The sequence below is a fragment of the Rhinichthys klamathensis genome, unplaced genomic scaffold (genome assembly GCF_029890125.1).
Source record: "Rhinichthys klamathensis goyatoka isolate OS25496 unplaced genomic scaffold, OSU_Roscu_1.1 h1tg000294l_1, whole genome shotgun sequence".
NCBI classification, from domain to species: Eukaryota; Metazoa; Chordata; class Actinopteri; order Cypriniformes; family Leuciscidae; genus Rhinichthys; species Rhinichthys klamathensis.
In genome coordinates, this window is record NW_026606813.1 from 217,501 (window position 1) to 235,081 (window position 17,581).

The window sequence follows — 17,581 nt, forward strand, 5'->3', positions numbered from 1 at the left end:
GACAGCCTGTGTTACAAGTGATAACCGCTTTGAGTTTTGTGTCTAGAGTTTTGAAAAAGTACATCAAGGTTCTGAAAATAGTAGCAAAGTGATTGTAAAAAAAACTGTAATGAAATAAAAGGCCACTTAAAGGTGCAGTGTGTAATATTGACAGCTAGTGGTTAAAAAGGGTACTGCAGTTCAAAATCAAAATATCGGAAAGGGTTGTTGTTACATTAAAGTATATTTCAGTTCACTCTAAATGCTTGTCAGTACATTCAGCAGTTACTTCAACCTTATTTCAAAGACAATCAATAAAAGTTATTATAAAATGACATATAAATAAGTACTTAAGTCCTACTGAAGTCAGTCAAAAAAGCCCTCTAGTTCAATTAATTGCATGTAATATAATTTTGAACTATAATACATTGCATGCACTTAAAAACACTTAAGTATATTATTTTAAATGATATTATTTTCCTTAAGTGCTCTATAAGAGGGAATGCTTAAATGTTCTTCTTTTCCACAAGGGTGCTAAAGCAAAAGTCTCCATTTGTTCTCAATTTAATCTCATCGCCGTCTATGAGAAAAAACTGAGCAATTAAAGAGGCTGAACACTCCTAAACAGTGTGTGTGTGTGTGTGTGTGTGTCTGTGTGTGTGTGATAGGCGATTTTCGACCGCAACCGTAAGGATGAGCTGCCAGGGCTTCAGCTGGAGTGGATTGATGGGATCTGTGCGCCGCTGTATGAGGTAATGCCGACCCACAATGCATCACCAACAGGAAACATTTTCACCTTTTTTTTCTCATTCACATATTTATACAAGTAGCTTAAAGCAGAAGTGTGTCATTTCCGCAGCACTAGAGTCATCAAATGAAACGGCAAAAATAAAATCCCAAACATTCCTCCGATCTTCTGTTGTGCCGTCAAACACAGATGTTCTGATACTAATATTAGTGCATATTAATAGAGGGATTGGAGTGCTATTTGAACTTCAACTTTAACCCTGTAATGCCTGACACATATGAAATAATATATAATTATTGAAAAATATAATTTTATTGTAATTAGACACATTTAGACAAAATATTTATAAAGTTTGCATGGCTCATATAGTATGATGTAGTGAGAATATGGAGGAGAAAAACAATGAGATCTTTAAACAGTATAGTGACTACTTCTATAAAATGATATAAATATCAGTCATCACTTTATATCTGGTAATAATATGCCTTAGTAAGATAATATTTAAATGCTTAGTTTTCTAATCAAAAGTTCTGTAGTTTTAAAACATACAATGCAGTGCAAACAATGATGATTGATTTGATTTGATAAACTTTATTAATCCCCAGGGGGAAATTGACATGTCACAGCAGCACAACAATAAAATGACTAAATAGAAAACTTAAAGGGTAACTAAACCCCTAGTCAGAGCCTGACTCCACCCACTGGCAATATTTGAAAAATGCTGGAAAAGTGGGCGGAGATAGAGGGGATGAACGGATACTCTATCCTGATCGTTTTCAAAACTCGCAATTCCAACTCCTGACTCGCTACAGTGGTTTTGACGAAACAAGATGGTTTTTATACTGCCATGGGCGTGGTAGCTCGTACCAAGGGCGTGGTAAGCTGAAACCTGCTTACGTCAGCTCTCACCGCCACCGTCACGAACTACCGCAAACATCCAATAGGAAAATTTAACTGCAGTAGCCACCGTTCAACCTGAAGAGGGCAGCACTCAGACGTTTTTACACCATATATTGTAGAATTAAAACACTTTATACCCAAATGTCAAAAAAGTTACTCGAATCAATGACCAGCACTAATAAAGCCCCAGTCTTACAGATCATTAATTTAAAAAAGTTGGTTTAGTGTTTAGTTACCCTTTAAACAACATTCGCAACAAGACTAAGGGTGTATTCACACCTGCCTTGTTTGGTTCGATTGAATCGAACTCTAGTTCGTTTCCCCCCTTGGTGCGGACCTTTTGGGCAGGTGTGAATACAGCAATCGAACTCGGGTGCGGACCAAACAACCGAACCGAGACCCAGCTGAAGAGGTGGTCTCGGTACGCTTCCGAACGAACTCTGGTACGGTTCGTTTACGGTGTGAACATGAACCGACCCAATTGCAAGAAAGCACTGCGCCTTTGAGTTAACAGGCTTCCGTAGTCGGAGATTTTGGCATAATGGTTTGTGTTATTGTTGTTCAAGAGCAAAAGAGAATTCCATTCCGGCGCGCTGTCTGGCCACACGATACTGTTGCGAATCTTTCTGCGCGTCGTGTGTGTGCGTCATTGGAATGAATGAATGAATGAGTGTGTGCATCAGGACATTCACATACAGCGCGTTCTCTTTAGTCTAATCGCGCATAGATGCAAAAAAAGCTTTTGCAGTTCATAACGATAGTTACAATACAAGGATGACGCTGCATTAAACTGGACAAACTTAATCGCAGCGTTAACATTGACAGCACTTGTTAGCAGTATATACAATAAGAATCTCATTATTTGAATGTGTGAACATAGCCCCTCTCAATGAATCAAAACTTTATGCCTTATCCGTCTTCTGCGCAGTTTCTTCATATTGCGTTTGTACAGAATAACACAAAATTAGTAAAATAACAAATATTGCAGTACGAAATATCTCCATGCTGAACCTTTTTTGCACTTCCTGATTTCCCTACTTGAGAATCCTTGTCCAATGAATGGACGACCTTAGCACACGTGTGGTTTTGTTTACAAATTTTGGTTCACTTGCAAAAAGAGCAGTGTGAAAGCGAACCGTACCAAAAAAAAAAAAAAAAAAATTATTTGGTCCGGACCAAAGCAAGTGAACTATCGGACTTTCCTGGTGTGAATACACCCTTATTCTCCAGTATCAATTTCGCAAAGCATTATGATTATATACAACCAAGTAATCCTAGAATATAGTCGGTTGTACTATCTAATTGCGGTTGGAAAGAAAGACTCTCTAAAACGCTCCTTGTAACAGCGGGGTTGTGTAATCTTGTAATCTTGAGCTGTGAGAACGCACAAGGGCTCGAATTGTGTCATTAAGGGGATGACAATCATGATTCATCATAAAAAACAATTTCCCAATCATTCTATCCTGCAATATCTCATTTAAGGTGGGTAACACAATCCCCACAACACAACCTGAATCCTTCATAAACTTATTCTTCTCCTTTTCCAACAGTCCCCCTCCACAACCTGTGATAAAGTACACGATCTTAAGGTCTTAAAGGAACACGCCGACTTTTTGGGACTTTGAGTTATATAAGTCCATACATACCCTTCTCATCTCCGTGCGTGCCGTAACTCTGTCTGACGCACCCACCGCTAGCCTAGCTTAGCACAAAGACTGGAAGTAAATGGCTCCAGCTAGCATACTGTTCCCAATAAGTGACAAAATAACGCCAACATTTTCCTATTTACATGTTGTGATTTGTATAGTCACAGTGTGTACAAATAACAAGGTCATATGAGACACAGGCATCTTTTAACCGTATACATACTGGGAACTATATTCTCAGAAGGCGAAGCGATGCTACTTGGGCGGAGTGATTAGCGCAACTCTGAGCGAACTCTCTGCTCCTCACCACTTCTCTGCGAGCTAATCACTCCGCCCAAGATGAAGACAATCCAATGTTGCAAGCGAGTCCGGCGTTCTCTCACTCAACCAAGTCTCAGTAAAACACATAAAACTGCATTCACGATACTCCCGTTGCATCCTTGTTAGTGCCGTAAGCTCCTCCATTTTATTCCCAAACGACCAGACATTTCCCATAATAATCACTGGTAAAACTGGTTTATGTCGTCTTTTCTTCAGTCGGTGCTTTACTCCAGTGCAATACAATGATGATTCAGAGATTAACAAATAAACCATATTTGACACTCATGATTTTTCTAATAAATGATGTTTGGTCCTAGCCTGGGAAAACCCAGACACCTTCCGGCAAATTTAGATTTGCTCTGAAAGTTAGTCTGGCAAAGAGCTCATTCAAGCCCATTTCCAATCCGCCGAAATCGAGGCACCAATCAGAAGCGTTGGGGCGGGCTTTACACGATGACGACAGCGCTGGGATTTTGAAGCAGATTTTGTAGCCTACATTACAAAGATGGATGCCGCCGTCGAACATCACTCGTTCCAATCAGCTATCGCGTCTGTTTTAAGCGATTTGAACGTTTCCTTTTAGTTAAAAACCGAGCAAAGAACAACACTCGGAGATGTGTCTCCGCCGCTCTGCATACGTCATCTCCTTCATCGCTCTGATTGGGTTTAGGTCTATCCGCGACGTCCGTTGGTGACGCCCCTCTGGAAATGATTTGTCTATGACGCTTTGCCAGACCATAACTCAGTTACAACTGAGAATGATCTGGTTTTAACCAGGCTAGTTCGGTCCAGTAAATATTACTAACAATTTCGAAGTTATTCTTGCGTTTCCTTGATAAAAACAGTGCAGATTTGACACAGAAAGACTCTGTGTACGTCTGTACAATTATACTGAATTTACTGGATACAACAGTGTGAACTATCAGTCCGAGACAGAAGGACTGGAGGAGATTGAGTGTGGATCATTTAGACGCCTTAGAAATTGATACAAATATAATAGAGTAGGCTTTATATATATAATATTCACAATCCACATTTTCCTCAAACATGCCCTCTCTTCAGTCTTCTGCTTGTAATAACAGAAACATCAGTGTATCAGCGTAGATCTCAGAGACCAGCGCAACACAACGTCGTACACACTTACAAGCTCTAATGCCTCTATTACCCTTGATTCTCAATGAGAGAGAGAGAGAGAACAAACTATCAGCTTGATAACCAAGTGAAGTACAACATCAAAACTAATTTCTATTGAAAATTAGCCTGTGAATAAACTCTCTTCCCCAATGCCATGGTGTGTTGCTAAATGTGGTTGTTAAGGTGTTTTCATATGCAGTTGCTAGGGTTTCCTGGCTGGTTGCTATGGCATTGCTTTGCTAAGTGGTTGCTAGGGTGTTTTAGAGGGATACTTACTTGCTCAAGTCAAAAGAGTCCAGACCAATGCCTCTGATATTCTGGTCCACAGATGTGAATTGATTGAATAATAAGGGTGTGTATTTGAATCAAATCACTAACACTAAAAACGGAGCTTGTCTTATCAAACTAATCATCTTGCCACTAATTAAATCTCTGAAGTGAATCCTGCCTTTTTCCACCTTTAAGCCTGACCAACCAGTCAAACTATTAAAAATCAACTGCGTATGAATTATATAGATGAATTAAATGAGAAGCTGGGCAGATTTCTTCAGTGTGTGTGTGGGAGAGCAGGGAATGTGTGGGAGTATTTTTGCCTTGACCCTCCGTACTCTCTCTCTTGTTCCTCTCGTTTTACACTGATCCTTTACTATTCCTCACTGTTATACGATAGGGGGCGCCATTGCGCATCTTCTAACAAGAGTACAGAATCTCTGGATCAAAATACAAGTGAAGAAGCAGAAACAATAAAAAAATAAAGGGTTTGTTCACCCAAAAATGTCAATTCTGTCATCCTTTACTCACCTTCATGTCTTTCCAAACCCGTAAGACTTTCGTTCATCTTCAGAACATATTTATATTTTTTATGAAATCTCTCCATTTACAGCTACACAACTACCAATTTGATGCTTCAAGACGTTTATAAAGAGATCTTAAAAACTATTCCATATTAATTGAGCGGTTTAGTCCAAATTTTCTAAAGAGACTCAATCGCTTTATATGATGAATAAATTGAATTTAAGCTTTTATTCACATATAAACATTCATCAACTCACACATCAGTTGTGGTAAACAGAAGCTCAAGCATGTTCTGTTCATCATATAAAGCAAACGAATCTCTTCAGAAAATGTGGACTAAACCGCTTTATTCAAATGAATTAGTTTAACGATCTCTTTATGAACGTGTTGTAGTGTCAAAGTGTCACTTGCATATCTGTCAATGGAGGGACAGAAATCTCTCAGATTTCATAAAAAATATCTTCAATCTTGTTCTGAAGAAAGTCTCCGACATGAGGGAGAGTAAATGATGACAGAATTTCCTCTTCTGAACTCACCGTTTAACTTCACCTGTGAAAGTAGGAGAGTAAAGGTCCTTGCACACGGAGTCCGAAATATTCATATGCGTTTTTTCGTATTCGGTGGCTCTGAATTGTCAAAACACCATTCAAACTGCTTGCTACGGATGCAAAAAACGCAGAAAATCGAACACAATCTGATTTTTTTTTATGACGGACGAAAGTTTCGGAGGCAGTGTGCAAGCGTGATTGACTCAACGTGAGGTTGTATTTATTTTTCAACGTGCGAAAATTTCCTTCGTTAAGGGCCTTAACACCTACTATTTTCAATTCTAAACACTAACTAATCATAACGAAAATCAACTCGTACTCTCGAATTTCCTTCGTTAAGGGCCTTAAAGGCACAATATGTTGGGTTTTTTCACCACAAGAGGGCGCAGTTTCCAACAATAACAAAGGCGTAGGTTGATGATGCAGTGATGAGCTGAATGATGGGACTTGCTGTCAAGCTGATGGATCTAATAATGTTTATGGATGAGTGCAAACATTCATGTTTTTTAACATTAAAGTGGTATGAAGCCGGGCGCGATTGCTAAAGAGACAGATATCACACGCGAGTCCCGCGGATATAAAGGAATTAAGACATTTAATTCTACCGAACTACCCGCGAGTGCTGGATTACTCACACAGGTCAGTTTATTAGACGAATTAAACGTGTGAGGGAACGCAGCGCTGCTTCACTTGGTCTAACGTTACACTATCACACTAAACGGCATTTAAATGTGTGTTGAAAGTTATAATGTTATACTACGTGTTCGTTCGTTTGCTATACGAAACTAGCAGTAACGTTAAGCTAGATCAACATTAGAATAACATACCGAGCATATTCTAACATTTCATCATGTTGAGCTAACGTTATATAACATTGATTTGTTTTATGTACATTTGCTCACCTGTCTAATAAAGCTTTCAAGTCGTGACTCGTGAAGCTCTGTCGAGTCCAAGTTAGCCGCGGACGCTAGCTCTCGGCATCTCAAAAACGCCACGCTGATATTGATCCTCATTTTAGTTCTCCTTGTTTGTCCCAAAGTCTGCTTGCCATGGTCTATGTTTGAAAGAAACAAGAACCGCGTGCCGCTAAACGTTACGCACTACGCAGTTGTCCACGTCTGTCGCCATGGTTACGTCATGGCTATGGCAGTATGAACGGAAACCGAGGATAGCGCGGATATTGCGTCATTGACAGGCGACATTTTTTTCCGGGACGGCCACTTATTTAAAATGGGAATTTCTCTGAAATAAAAAATCTTTGGAGACTTTTGGGATATTGTAAGTACACAACTGCAGGAAATATATCACACTGTGCAAGTGATTTTTTGATATTTTATTACAAAATTCTTACATATTGTACCTTTAACACCTACTATTTTCAATTCTAAACACTAATTAATCATAACGAAAATCAACTCGTACTCTCTCTCTCTCTCTCTCTCTCTCTCTCTCTCTCTCTCTCTCTCTCTCTCTCTCTCTCCAGACTTTTGCCAAATTAAACCCTAAACTACAGCCGATGGTTGATTTGATCAAGGCCAATCGTGCCAAATGGGAAGAGCTACACCACAGACACCAGCGCAGCCAGGAAAACCCCGGCCCTGGAAGCCCGCGTGACGCTGAGGTCACAGCAAACGGCTGCGCGGACACTAGCGACGGCGGCCCCGTGAGCTAACCTGGGGACACTCTGCCTGATTTTACCACACGCTTCTCTCTGACCCGCAGTTATGCAGACGGAAGGAGTTTGGATCTGCTGCACGCTTCAAACCAGCAGCCATTACCTCACTAGCGCCCGCTATCGGGCTTTTGCTCCGTCTCTGAGCACTTCAGGCGACTGCGAATGAGTTTGCGTATGCATTCGTCTCCACAGTGCAAAGACTGCACATTTATCTAACAATGACTTGTGATGTGGGGAATCTTAGGGATGTGTTTACGCCCAGGAAGCTACTTTAGGGCTAGCATGCTAACTTCGAGACTCTATCGTGTGTGTAAGTTACTTTCAGCAGGGACTGTTTAAGGAGGATTGCCACCGTTTATAAGGTATAATAGTGTATTTTTCCCTTTGTAGCTTTGATGATGTTGAATGAGCACATTTCCTGAGCACTGGAGCTCGGTTCTGTACTGCATATGTCATGTGAAGGAATGACTAATGCAGGATTTGACTGTATTTTTTGCCTTTCTTGTTTTAGCTGATGTATTTATTCCAGGATCAGGGGTTTGTGGAGCCGCGAGGCTCTTGGCGATGCTGATCCACTCCAGCGCTGTACTCTGTGCCTTGGTAAAACCCCCATGATAATGCATGCATCGCATACGGTACATCACAGATCTCTCTAGTTCATACTTCATCATCATGGATTTTTCCTCAAGTCTTGGGCCTGTTTCACTTCACGCAGGGAATCGACGGCACCCATCATGAATAGTGATAGTTCTGTCGTTTACTCACACTTGTGTTGTTCCAAGTACGACTTTCTTTCTTCTGTGGAACACAAAAGAAGATATTTTGAAGAATTGTACTGGTCCATGGCATCAGAAGAACACAAAAGCACCCTTAAGGCCCGTTCACACTAAGAACGATAACTATAACGTTTACTATATTAGCGTCCACACCAGCGGACAATAACGTTCTGTTCATTATAATCACATGCTGCAGTTTATCTTCTGCCGCTTTAAATGTTTATGCTCTTTAAAGCAGGATGGATTCTTAATGTCAATGTTTTTATTGTTCATCAGAAAAAAATAATCATTCTGAAAGTGATTCAAACAATATCGTTCCTCTGTGCTGTTTTCGTTTTAAATTTTGGTGTGAACTTTTTTTTCCCCACAAAAATTGTGGACAATTTTTACAACTATATATTTATCGTTATACACTCACCTAAAGGATTATTAGGAACACCTGTTCAATTTCTCATTAATGCAATTATCTAATCAACCAATCACATGGCAGTTGCTTCAATGCATTTAGGGGTGTGGTCCTGGTCAAGACAATCTCCTGAACTCCAAACTGAATGTCAGAATGGGAAAGAAAGGAGATTTAAGCAATTTTGAGCGTGGCATGGTTGTTGGTGCCAGACGGGCCGGTCTGAGTATTTCACAATCTGCTCAGTTACTGGGATTTTCACGCACAACCATTTCTAGGGTTTACAAAGAATGGTGTGAAAAGGGAAAAACATCCAGTATGTGGCAGTCCTGTGGGAGAAAATGCCTTGTTGATGCTAGAGGTCAGAGGAGAATGGGCCGACTGATTCAAGCTGATAGAAGAGCAACTTTGACTGAAATAACCACTCGTTACAACCGAGGTATGCAGCAAAGCATTTGTGAAGCCACAACACGCACAACCTTGAGGCGGATGGGCTACAACAGCAGAAGACCCCACCGGGTACCACTCATCTCCACTACAAATAGGGAAAAGAGGCTACAATTTGCAAGAGCTCACCAAAATTGGACATTTGAAGACTGGAAAAATGTTGCCTGGTCTGATGAGTCTCGATTTCTGTTGAGACATTCAGATGGTAGAGTCAGAATTTGGCGTAAACAGAATGAGAACATGGAACCATCATGCCTTGTTACCACTGTGCAGGCTGGTGGTGGTGGTGTAATGGTGTGGGGGATGTTTTCTTGGCACACTTTAGGCCCCTTAGTGCCAATTGGGCATCGTTTAAATGCCACGGCCTACCTGAGCATTGTTTCTGACCATGTCCATCCCTTTATGGCCACCATCCTCTGATGGCTACTTCCAGCAGGATAATGCACCATGTCACAAAGCTCGAATCATTTCAAATTGGTTTCTTGAACATGACAATGAGTTCACTGTACTAAAATGGCCCCCACAGTCACCAGATCTCAACCCAATAGAGCATCTTTGGGATGTGGTGGAACGGGAGCTTCGTGCCCTGGATGTGCATCCCACAAATCTCCATCAACTGCAAGATGCTATCCTATCAATATGGGCCAACATTTCTAAAGAATGCTTTCAGCACCTTGTTGAATCAATGCCACGTAGAATTAAGGCAGTTCTGAAGGCGAAAGGGTGTCAAACACAGTATTAGTATGATGTTCCTAATAATCCTTTAGGTGAGTGTAGTTATCATCATTGGAATAAACAGGCCTTAAACGTACTATAAAAGTAATTTATATAACTTGTGTGCTACATTCCTGAAGCCTTACAACAGCTTTGTGTGACTGAATGACCATATCAACTGATTTAAGCAGTTTATTGCAATAGTTTAACTTTAGAGTTTGGTTTCCATGTAGTTTTAATTACTTAAAGGATTAGTTCACCTCAAAATGAAAATTTCCTGATAATTTACTCACCCCAATGCCATCCAAGATCAATGCAGTTTCAAAGGGCTCTGCACGATCCCAGCTGAGGAATAGGGTCTTATCTAGCGAAACCATCGCTCATTTTCTAAAAAGAATAAAAATGTATATACTTTTTAACCACAATTGTTCGTCTTGTGCTGGTCTGTGACGCGGCTGTTCAAACGACGATCACCAGTGACAACAGATTCACCCGCTGTAAAATGCAAAAGACTTTGTTCAGACTTCGGAGTGGCTACAGAAAAAACGAGACTGCAACCGGCCCATGCGAAAACAAGGATAATATCGGAAGGACATTACATGCTTGCTTACATTGTTGAGAACAAAGTATAATTTGCACGGTTTTGCGTATAAGCAATTGTTAGATTTAATCAGCGCGATTTACTGCAATGTCAGAACCAGAACAAAAGTGGATGTTACTTACTAGTTCAGATGACATTTTCCGGTGTAAATTCTTTTGTTGGTCATACTTCCAAAAATAATAATCTGAATGCCAGTATCCACACTGACGCGGTGACTGACAGCCTCACAGTCTCCTCAAACACTGTGTTCATCCGCGCTGTGCCGTGCCGAGGGTGTTGAAGTACAACTCACGTAAAATTGATAATTCCACGAATGACTGCAATTGCAGATTTCGAACAGAGATGGCGACAAAGAGGAAAAACGCCGGACTGCAGCTTTAAAGGAAGCAGTTATTAAAGGAAACACTTAACGTAAGAAACGCTGTGAGTGTGCTGTTGTACTTATGCTGGAGTGAAACAGGCCTTCGATTCCCTGGTTGTTTTATCCTCATGAAGCAGCTCAGGCTAGGGCTGCGTCTGAAATCACACACTTCCCCACTATGAAGTATGCAAAAAACAGTATGTGAAAAAAGCAGTGTGTCCAAATTCATAGTAATTGAAAAACAGAAAGCCCTGGATGACCTACTACTTTCAGTGAGATTCTGAAGTGTGCATACGATGGACACGTTACTATCCCATGAGGCCACTGGGAGAGGAGTTATGAATGGCAGGAAAGCGTTGGTCACGTGACACAGTGACAACATGGTGGACATAGTACGTCTGGATTTTATACACACATTCATACTATATATAACATATTTTTTAAACGGTCACAAGGTGAGTACTTGTTCAGAATAAGTACCTACTAGAGAGTGTGTGATTTCAGACACAGCCGTGGTGTGAGAGCGTGAAGCCTCATGTTTCGCTCTTCATCTTCCTTCTCTCATCTCTGTGCACTGGATTACCTCAAACCCAACTTTACTCGTCACAGGCCCACACACAGCCTGCAGAAAGAGCGCAGATCTCATGCACATCTTTCACCCCCTTGCATGTTAGGTTATTAAAGGAGTCATAATGTGCAATTTTCACTTTTCCATGAGAATCAATGTATGTTATGATTGACTAACGATTATACATTGGCCGGGATGCCGATATTCAAAAGTGAAGCGTTTGTTTACCCCAGGGTTCTTAAACTAGCCAACGTGCACGCGCACTCAAATACGAGATTTCAATTTCTCCCCCGACTTGACGTCAAGACGGGGCCGGATATACCATATATGGACACCGCAGAGGAGGCCCGCCCTGCCCCTCTCCCCATCATATTCAGTCAAGAAAGATGCAGAAACGTAGTGCACACGTGAGTTGCTCTGTGGTTGACTGTCATAATCCACATTCTAATGTTTTTTCTTTACCCAAAACTGACCAAACTACAAGGGACAAGTGGATGAAATTTATTTTCAATGACGCTGTTCCAACAACCATCTCAACTTGCTCAACGTTAGGTGTCTGCGCTAAACATTTCACAAAAGAATCTTTTACAAATTTGGGGCAATATCAGGCGAAGTTGGCATCGAAGCTACGTTTGGAAAAAGGTGCCATTCCAACAATCAGGGACTTGCCTGAATTTGAAACGGTAAGACTGTGTTTTTATTATGTGTAAGGGCCCTTACATAGTCAACGCATCGGTACGCATACGCGTGCGCAAGGCTACACATCGCTACGCTTCGGCCGCCATTATGCGTCGATGCGTAGCCAAATGTGTCATCCTAGTTTTTGATACGCGACGCGCCGATGCACGCAATACTATGCGTTGTCGGTGGGGGCGACATTGCAAGTAATGTACATAAAAAGGTATATTATTATGTTTACAGAAGAAGAAGATTTGAATACAATGGCGGGCGAAGAGGAAAAGTTATGCGAGCTTGTTCGTATACATCCTTTGTTGCCGCCGATGTAAAATCAGCAATATGCACTCCTCTTCAGTTGCCATTTTGATCTGAATATTACGTGACCCGACTCTAGACTCTACTACCCCCTGCTGCGCGATCGGTGTATTGCATTTCACGCATCGCCGGTGACGCTTGTGTACTATGGAAAGGAGCGCGTAGCTCGCGTTGCTTGCTCGCGTTGCTCGCGTTGACTATGTAAAGGCCCTAAATAGCAGCTAACTACTAATGCGGTTAATGTATGTGATGTAGGCCTAAACACGGGGAATGGACTCTACGAATGCTAGCCACATCTTTCCACTTTAAACAGACTAGAAAATGATACAGCTATTATTTAATATAATCGTATACAATATAACAATGACAACATATCATTGTATTGATTTTTTTATATAATAGATAAGGATAGATACATTTAAAAAACAGTCAAGAATTAATAAACATAAAGAAAAACATAACGTTACATGTCTGCAGATGAAAATTATTAAATATCTAAAAAACCACAACGTCAAAAAAGGCAAAAACAACACATTATAGCAAACGTTAATCTCTATAACCACTGTAAGCTGAAAATAAAGTAGACTACATCTCCGTTAATGTAATCTACATTAAATTAAAGCTAAACTTATGTGGGAGAAAATAGCAAAAAACGTTTTAGCTCGTTACTGATGTTAATGTATGTCTCAGACAAAAAAATTGTCTTTACCATTCAGAGACATGTTGATGTGGACGTCCTTCAATTGACTGTTGTTCCTCTTCCGTTTCCAGCTCTGGTTCAGAGTCTGGCTCAAACATATACGGTTGAATCCCGTAGGTCGCGGCCAGGTCGGGTTCATTAACAACTTGCGCCATGATCTCTTTTTGGAATGATATGCTGAAGTTACCTGCGGTGTCAAGCCCCCTCCTTCCTGCCACCAATCAACGCGCCCCTCATTTGCATTATTAAAATGACCGTCCACGACAGCCAAAACCTCGCATCAGATCTCGCGAGACAATAATGCATTCAGAAATATGGGTCAAACGAGCTCTCTGTTTATTTTTTTCCAATTTTTCTTTTTTAGAAGGGCATGAAATGACTATAATAGAGCGTGGGTATCAAAGTTAATACTACATTATGACTCCTTTAAATATTTTGTCAAATTTTCAGCTACTATAGAAGTGCATTACTCTTCCACATAATTACACTTCTTTTCTCATAAATGTGTGGGAAATGTGGACCTACTATTGACTTCAGACTGCTTTAGTCAGTCACCTTTTTTCATCAGTGATCTTGTGAAATTGTCAGTCTAATCTGAGACATGTATGTGCCTTTACTAAGTAAAAAACTCACACGAATTCATTTCATTCTGTTCTCATCCTCTCCACCAGCTGGATGAACTGAGACCATCTCCAGTCATATGTCAGTTTCACCCCAAAAAGGGAAGAAATAAGAAAGCCTCGATTTGCATAAAGGACAGAACGATTTTTTGCATTACAACATTTTCCCGACAAGCACAATGTGTCCAAATGTTGTACTTTTGCTTTTGTTTGTAATTCTCATTATTTTTGTTGATTCTATTTAGATTCTCATTATAATACAGTTATAAGAATCATCCTGTCTGGTCACAATTATTAGTAGTATTTATATTTTTAATCTGAATACTTAATAATAACACACAACAATAGTAATAATATAGTAATTACAGTAATGATTTTTTTTTTTTTTTTTCTTCATGATCATTGATTCACTTTTTCATTTCTTTGTGAGATTCATCAACATACAATAGCACAGTACCGTGGAAATTCACCAGCTCAAATGGCTCCCATCCAGTTGGTTTAAGTATATTTCTTATTCAATAACACAGTACAACTGTTAAATTCATGTTCAGAATGCTTTTTCCTTTGGCGTTTCACTGGTCAACACAACTCGGGATGTCTAACGCCACATTTCAGGTTTATGAATGACATACAAACGTTCACAGTTGGAGAAAAACGTCCAAATATCTTTAAATCTAAATGCAGATTCTCAACACAAATGGATGCTTACTATCCAATCTTTTTATTTTCTGTTTTCCCGAGTGAACGGACGAATTCTATAACTATACCGTTGTATTTTGGGAAAAGAAACCCTTATTTGGGTTGCCATGGATAGACTGAAACTCGAGAGCCGGCTTTCTAAGCTACATTTATATACTGTAAGAAGTAATTATACACGTTTTTAAGTTTCTGTTCATTTACTGTGAGCAAACATGTACTATGATAAAATCCGCACTTCCAACACTCTAAGAAAAGGTTCTATATTGAATCTTATAGGGTTCCGTCAGGCACTTCACATAGAACCTTTTAGGAGATTCATTTTATGGATTTACTTTTTAATTAATTAATTTGGTTTTAACTGATCTTTTTATTTTAATTAAAGGGGTCGTGAAATGACTTTTTATTTTCCTTTATAATTTTCATCCTTTATAATAAGTTGATTTCTAAAGTTAATTCAGTTTTTTTGCGCAAACAAAATGCAGAAAAACAATTATTTTCAACCCTCATTCTGGCCCTCTGTCGGAAATGATCAGTTTTTAAGGCGCGGCTCCTTTAAGGCTTGTCGGTAAACGGCCACTGTTATGATTGGCTAACGTCATGGCATTGGAAACGGTATCAACGGCCACTCCACTATTGCACGCGAGTAAGTGTTTTGAAAACATTATCCATATAAAACCATCATTTACATACACAACATTATGAAATCCTTTAACTACGGTTTGTGATGAAGATACTGTCAGATCCAATACAGTTGCTGCTTCATCTGTCAATCAAAAGTTTCTTTGAACTCTCCATTACACTCGCCTCGTTCACAAAACGAAATGCTCCGAACAAACATATAATCCTCCGACACGATCCGGGACGCCATTAAAATAAACCAACCACTTGTTTCTGACGCTGGGATCCTTCTTAAGTCTGTACAGAGACGCAAACGAGATGTTTAAACTGGATGTTCCTTCACTCTTCCATGTATCCTGTTGTCTGCAGACTCCAGCGCGTATACACCAGAAACTGAACACACATCTGTATACCGTATCAGTGTAGACAGCGTCAGTGATTATAATGGCTTCTGTTTGCTTTTGACGTGGCACTCACATCCACTGTAGGCAAATGCCAGCCGTTAAGTGGGCGGAGCCTATGATGCGATGGTGTAAAACTATTCGTCGATGTCTTGCTCAGGAGGCGGGCATATGCAAATACATTTACCCATGTGACATCACAGCTTGATTAAATAAATGCTTTGTTTATAATGAGGCGGATGTTTTAAGCTATGAAACTTGCAGGATGTTTTAATGGTACAAAGTGTCAAAATATCAAGGCAAATTTGATTTCTCATGTCATGACCCCTTTAAATTGAACAGATTAAACAGCTTGCAAACATACTTTATACACTAGAAAAAATTGCAATAACCTGTTAAACGAACGTATTATATACATTTCATCTAATATAGAACCTTTTTTCGGCATAAAATTAAAACTGGAACCCTAGAGTTCTAAATAGAACCTCACAGAACCTGGTCTTCTCGGAGTGAAGTCTCCCTCCACCACAGGGGGAGCTATAGGCCACATATAACCACACATATTGACCTGGATCACAATCTTGTCTTTCTTCCCTGTCTCATGCTCCTTCATGTCCTGATTTGTATAATACGTGACTGCACTTTGATAATGTGTTGTGGTTTTGAAAGCCTCCTTGTGCTGGTTAAAGTCCACATGCTCTCGGGAAACTGAAGATAAAATGCCACTTGATGGAGAGTAAAATTGAGTTGCATGAAGAAGTGTCTGAACAGTCAAGCTGTAATAAGATTCACCGGTACTTCATTATTCAGTACTTGATTTATTGTACCTGCATGAAAGCAGCTGTTGCATCAGTGGGGAGGAATACTTTCATATGTAACCGCATTATTCCGAATGTTTTACATTATTCCCAATGATTTCTTGGAGGATTGGTTATTGCTGTTACCACTGTTGGACTGTTCTCTGAGGCGTTATGTAAGTGATGAGGCTGTCTTGAATTGTCTTGTTCTCTTGGTCCAACTCTCCTTTTTCTGGAGAATCCTGAAGCATGATTTCTGGAAGTGTAAACTGTCCGATTCAAATAAACGTGCTGCTAGAAATAATGAGTTGGAGATTTCTGCGAGTAGGCTGGACAATTGAGGTGTAAACTTCACGCAGTTGGTCCGTCACTAGTGAAATCACATTTACTTTGCCTAGAGACCTTATGTAGCTCCGCCCCTTTTCCACGCGTCCGGTTTGTGTTTCCACAGCATGAAGGTAAGATCTTCCAGATTTAAGAATGAACCGCTCGTTTAAAAATCTTCCTGGTCTACTGACATTTGTTATGACATCCGCTTCAAACATTACAATGATCATGATAACTTTCATTAACTCTACAGTAAGTAAATCCACTTCACGAGCTAATTACTCTTCAACAGCGATGCCATAGAAATATACAGAGCGACCGCAAAAATGGAAAAGTTTAAAGATCCATTGCAAAGATTCTGTGTGTTTGTTTCTCTGGAACATAAGGTCTATAAAGATTTATCATTTTTAAAAGTCCCCCCCGTGGTGAAAATCAAGTTTTTAAAGTTGTTAATATGTATATGTGGTGTTTTTAATATGCTTTAAGTCAAACCATGTGTAAGTTCATAAGTCGACAGCATTGCTGAGTAAAACTGCAGTGAACCAAAGACAGTCTCAAAAACACGGTTTGAAATCGCTGGTGTTTCTGACGTCACACACTACCTTGTAACCAATCAGATCAACGTGTGATCGTCAACCAGTGGATCTCTGAGCTGAGTGAGTGAGTGGAGGCGGGGCTCATTTGCATATTCATAGAACCGCGTATACTAAATGAGGCAAGGGTGTCGAGTTACATTCAAGCTATTTTAAGCCATAAAGAAAACATTTTCCAGGAAAAAAAAAAAACGTTTAAATATGTAATTTTGGTGAT

General features: G+C 40.0%; 1 protein-coding gene across 1 annotated transcript in view; it reads left to right on the top strand.

Moving 5' to 3' along the window:
* pde11a (phosphodiesterase 11a) overlaps positions 1 to 8,655 on the top strand; it is a 95,964-nt gene extending 87,309 nt beyond the window's left edge. Inside the window, exons 19-20 of the mRNA XM_056269917.1 lie at positions 648 to 731; positions 7,555 to 8,655. Coding sequence (XP_056125892.1) covers positions 648 to 731; positions 7,555 to 7,743 — 273 coding nt within the window. The 3' untranslated portion in view covers positions 7,744 to 8,655. The remainder of the gene's footprint in view (positions 1 to 647; positions 732 to 7,554) is intronic.
* The last annotated feature ends 8,926 nt before the right edge of the window (positions 8,656 to 17,581 follow it).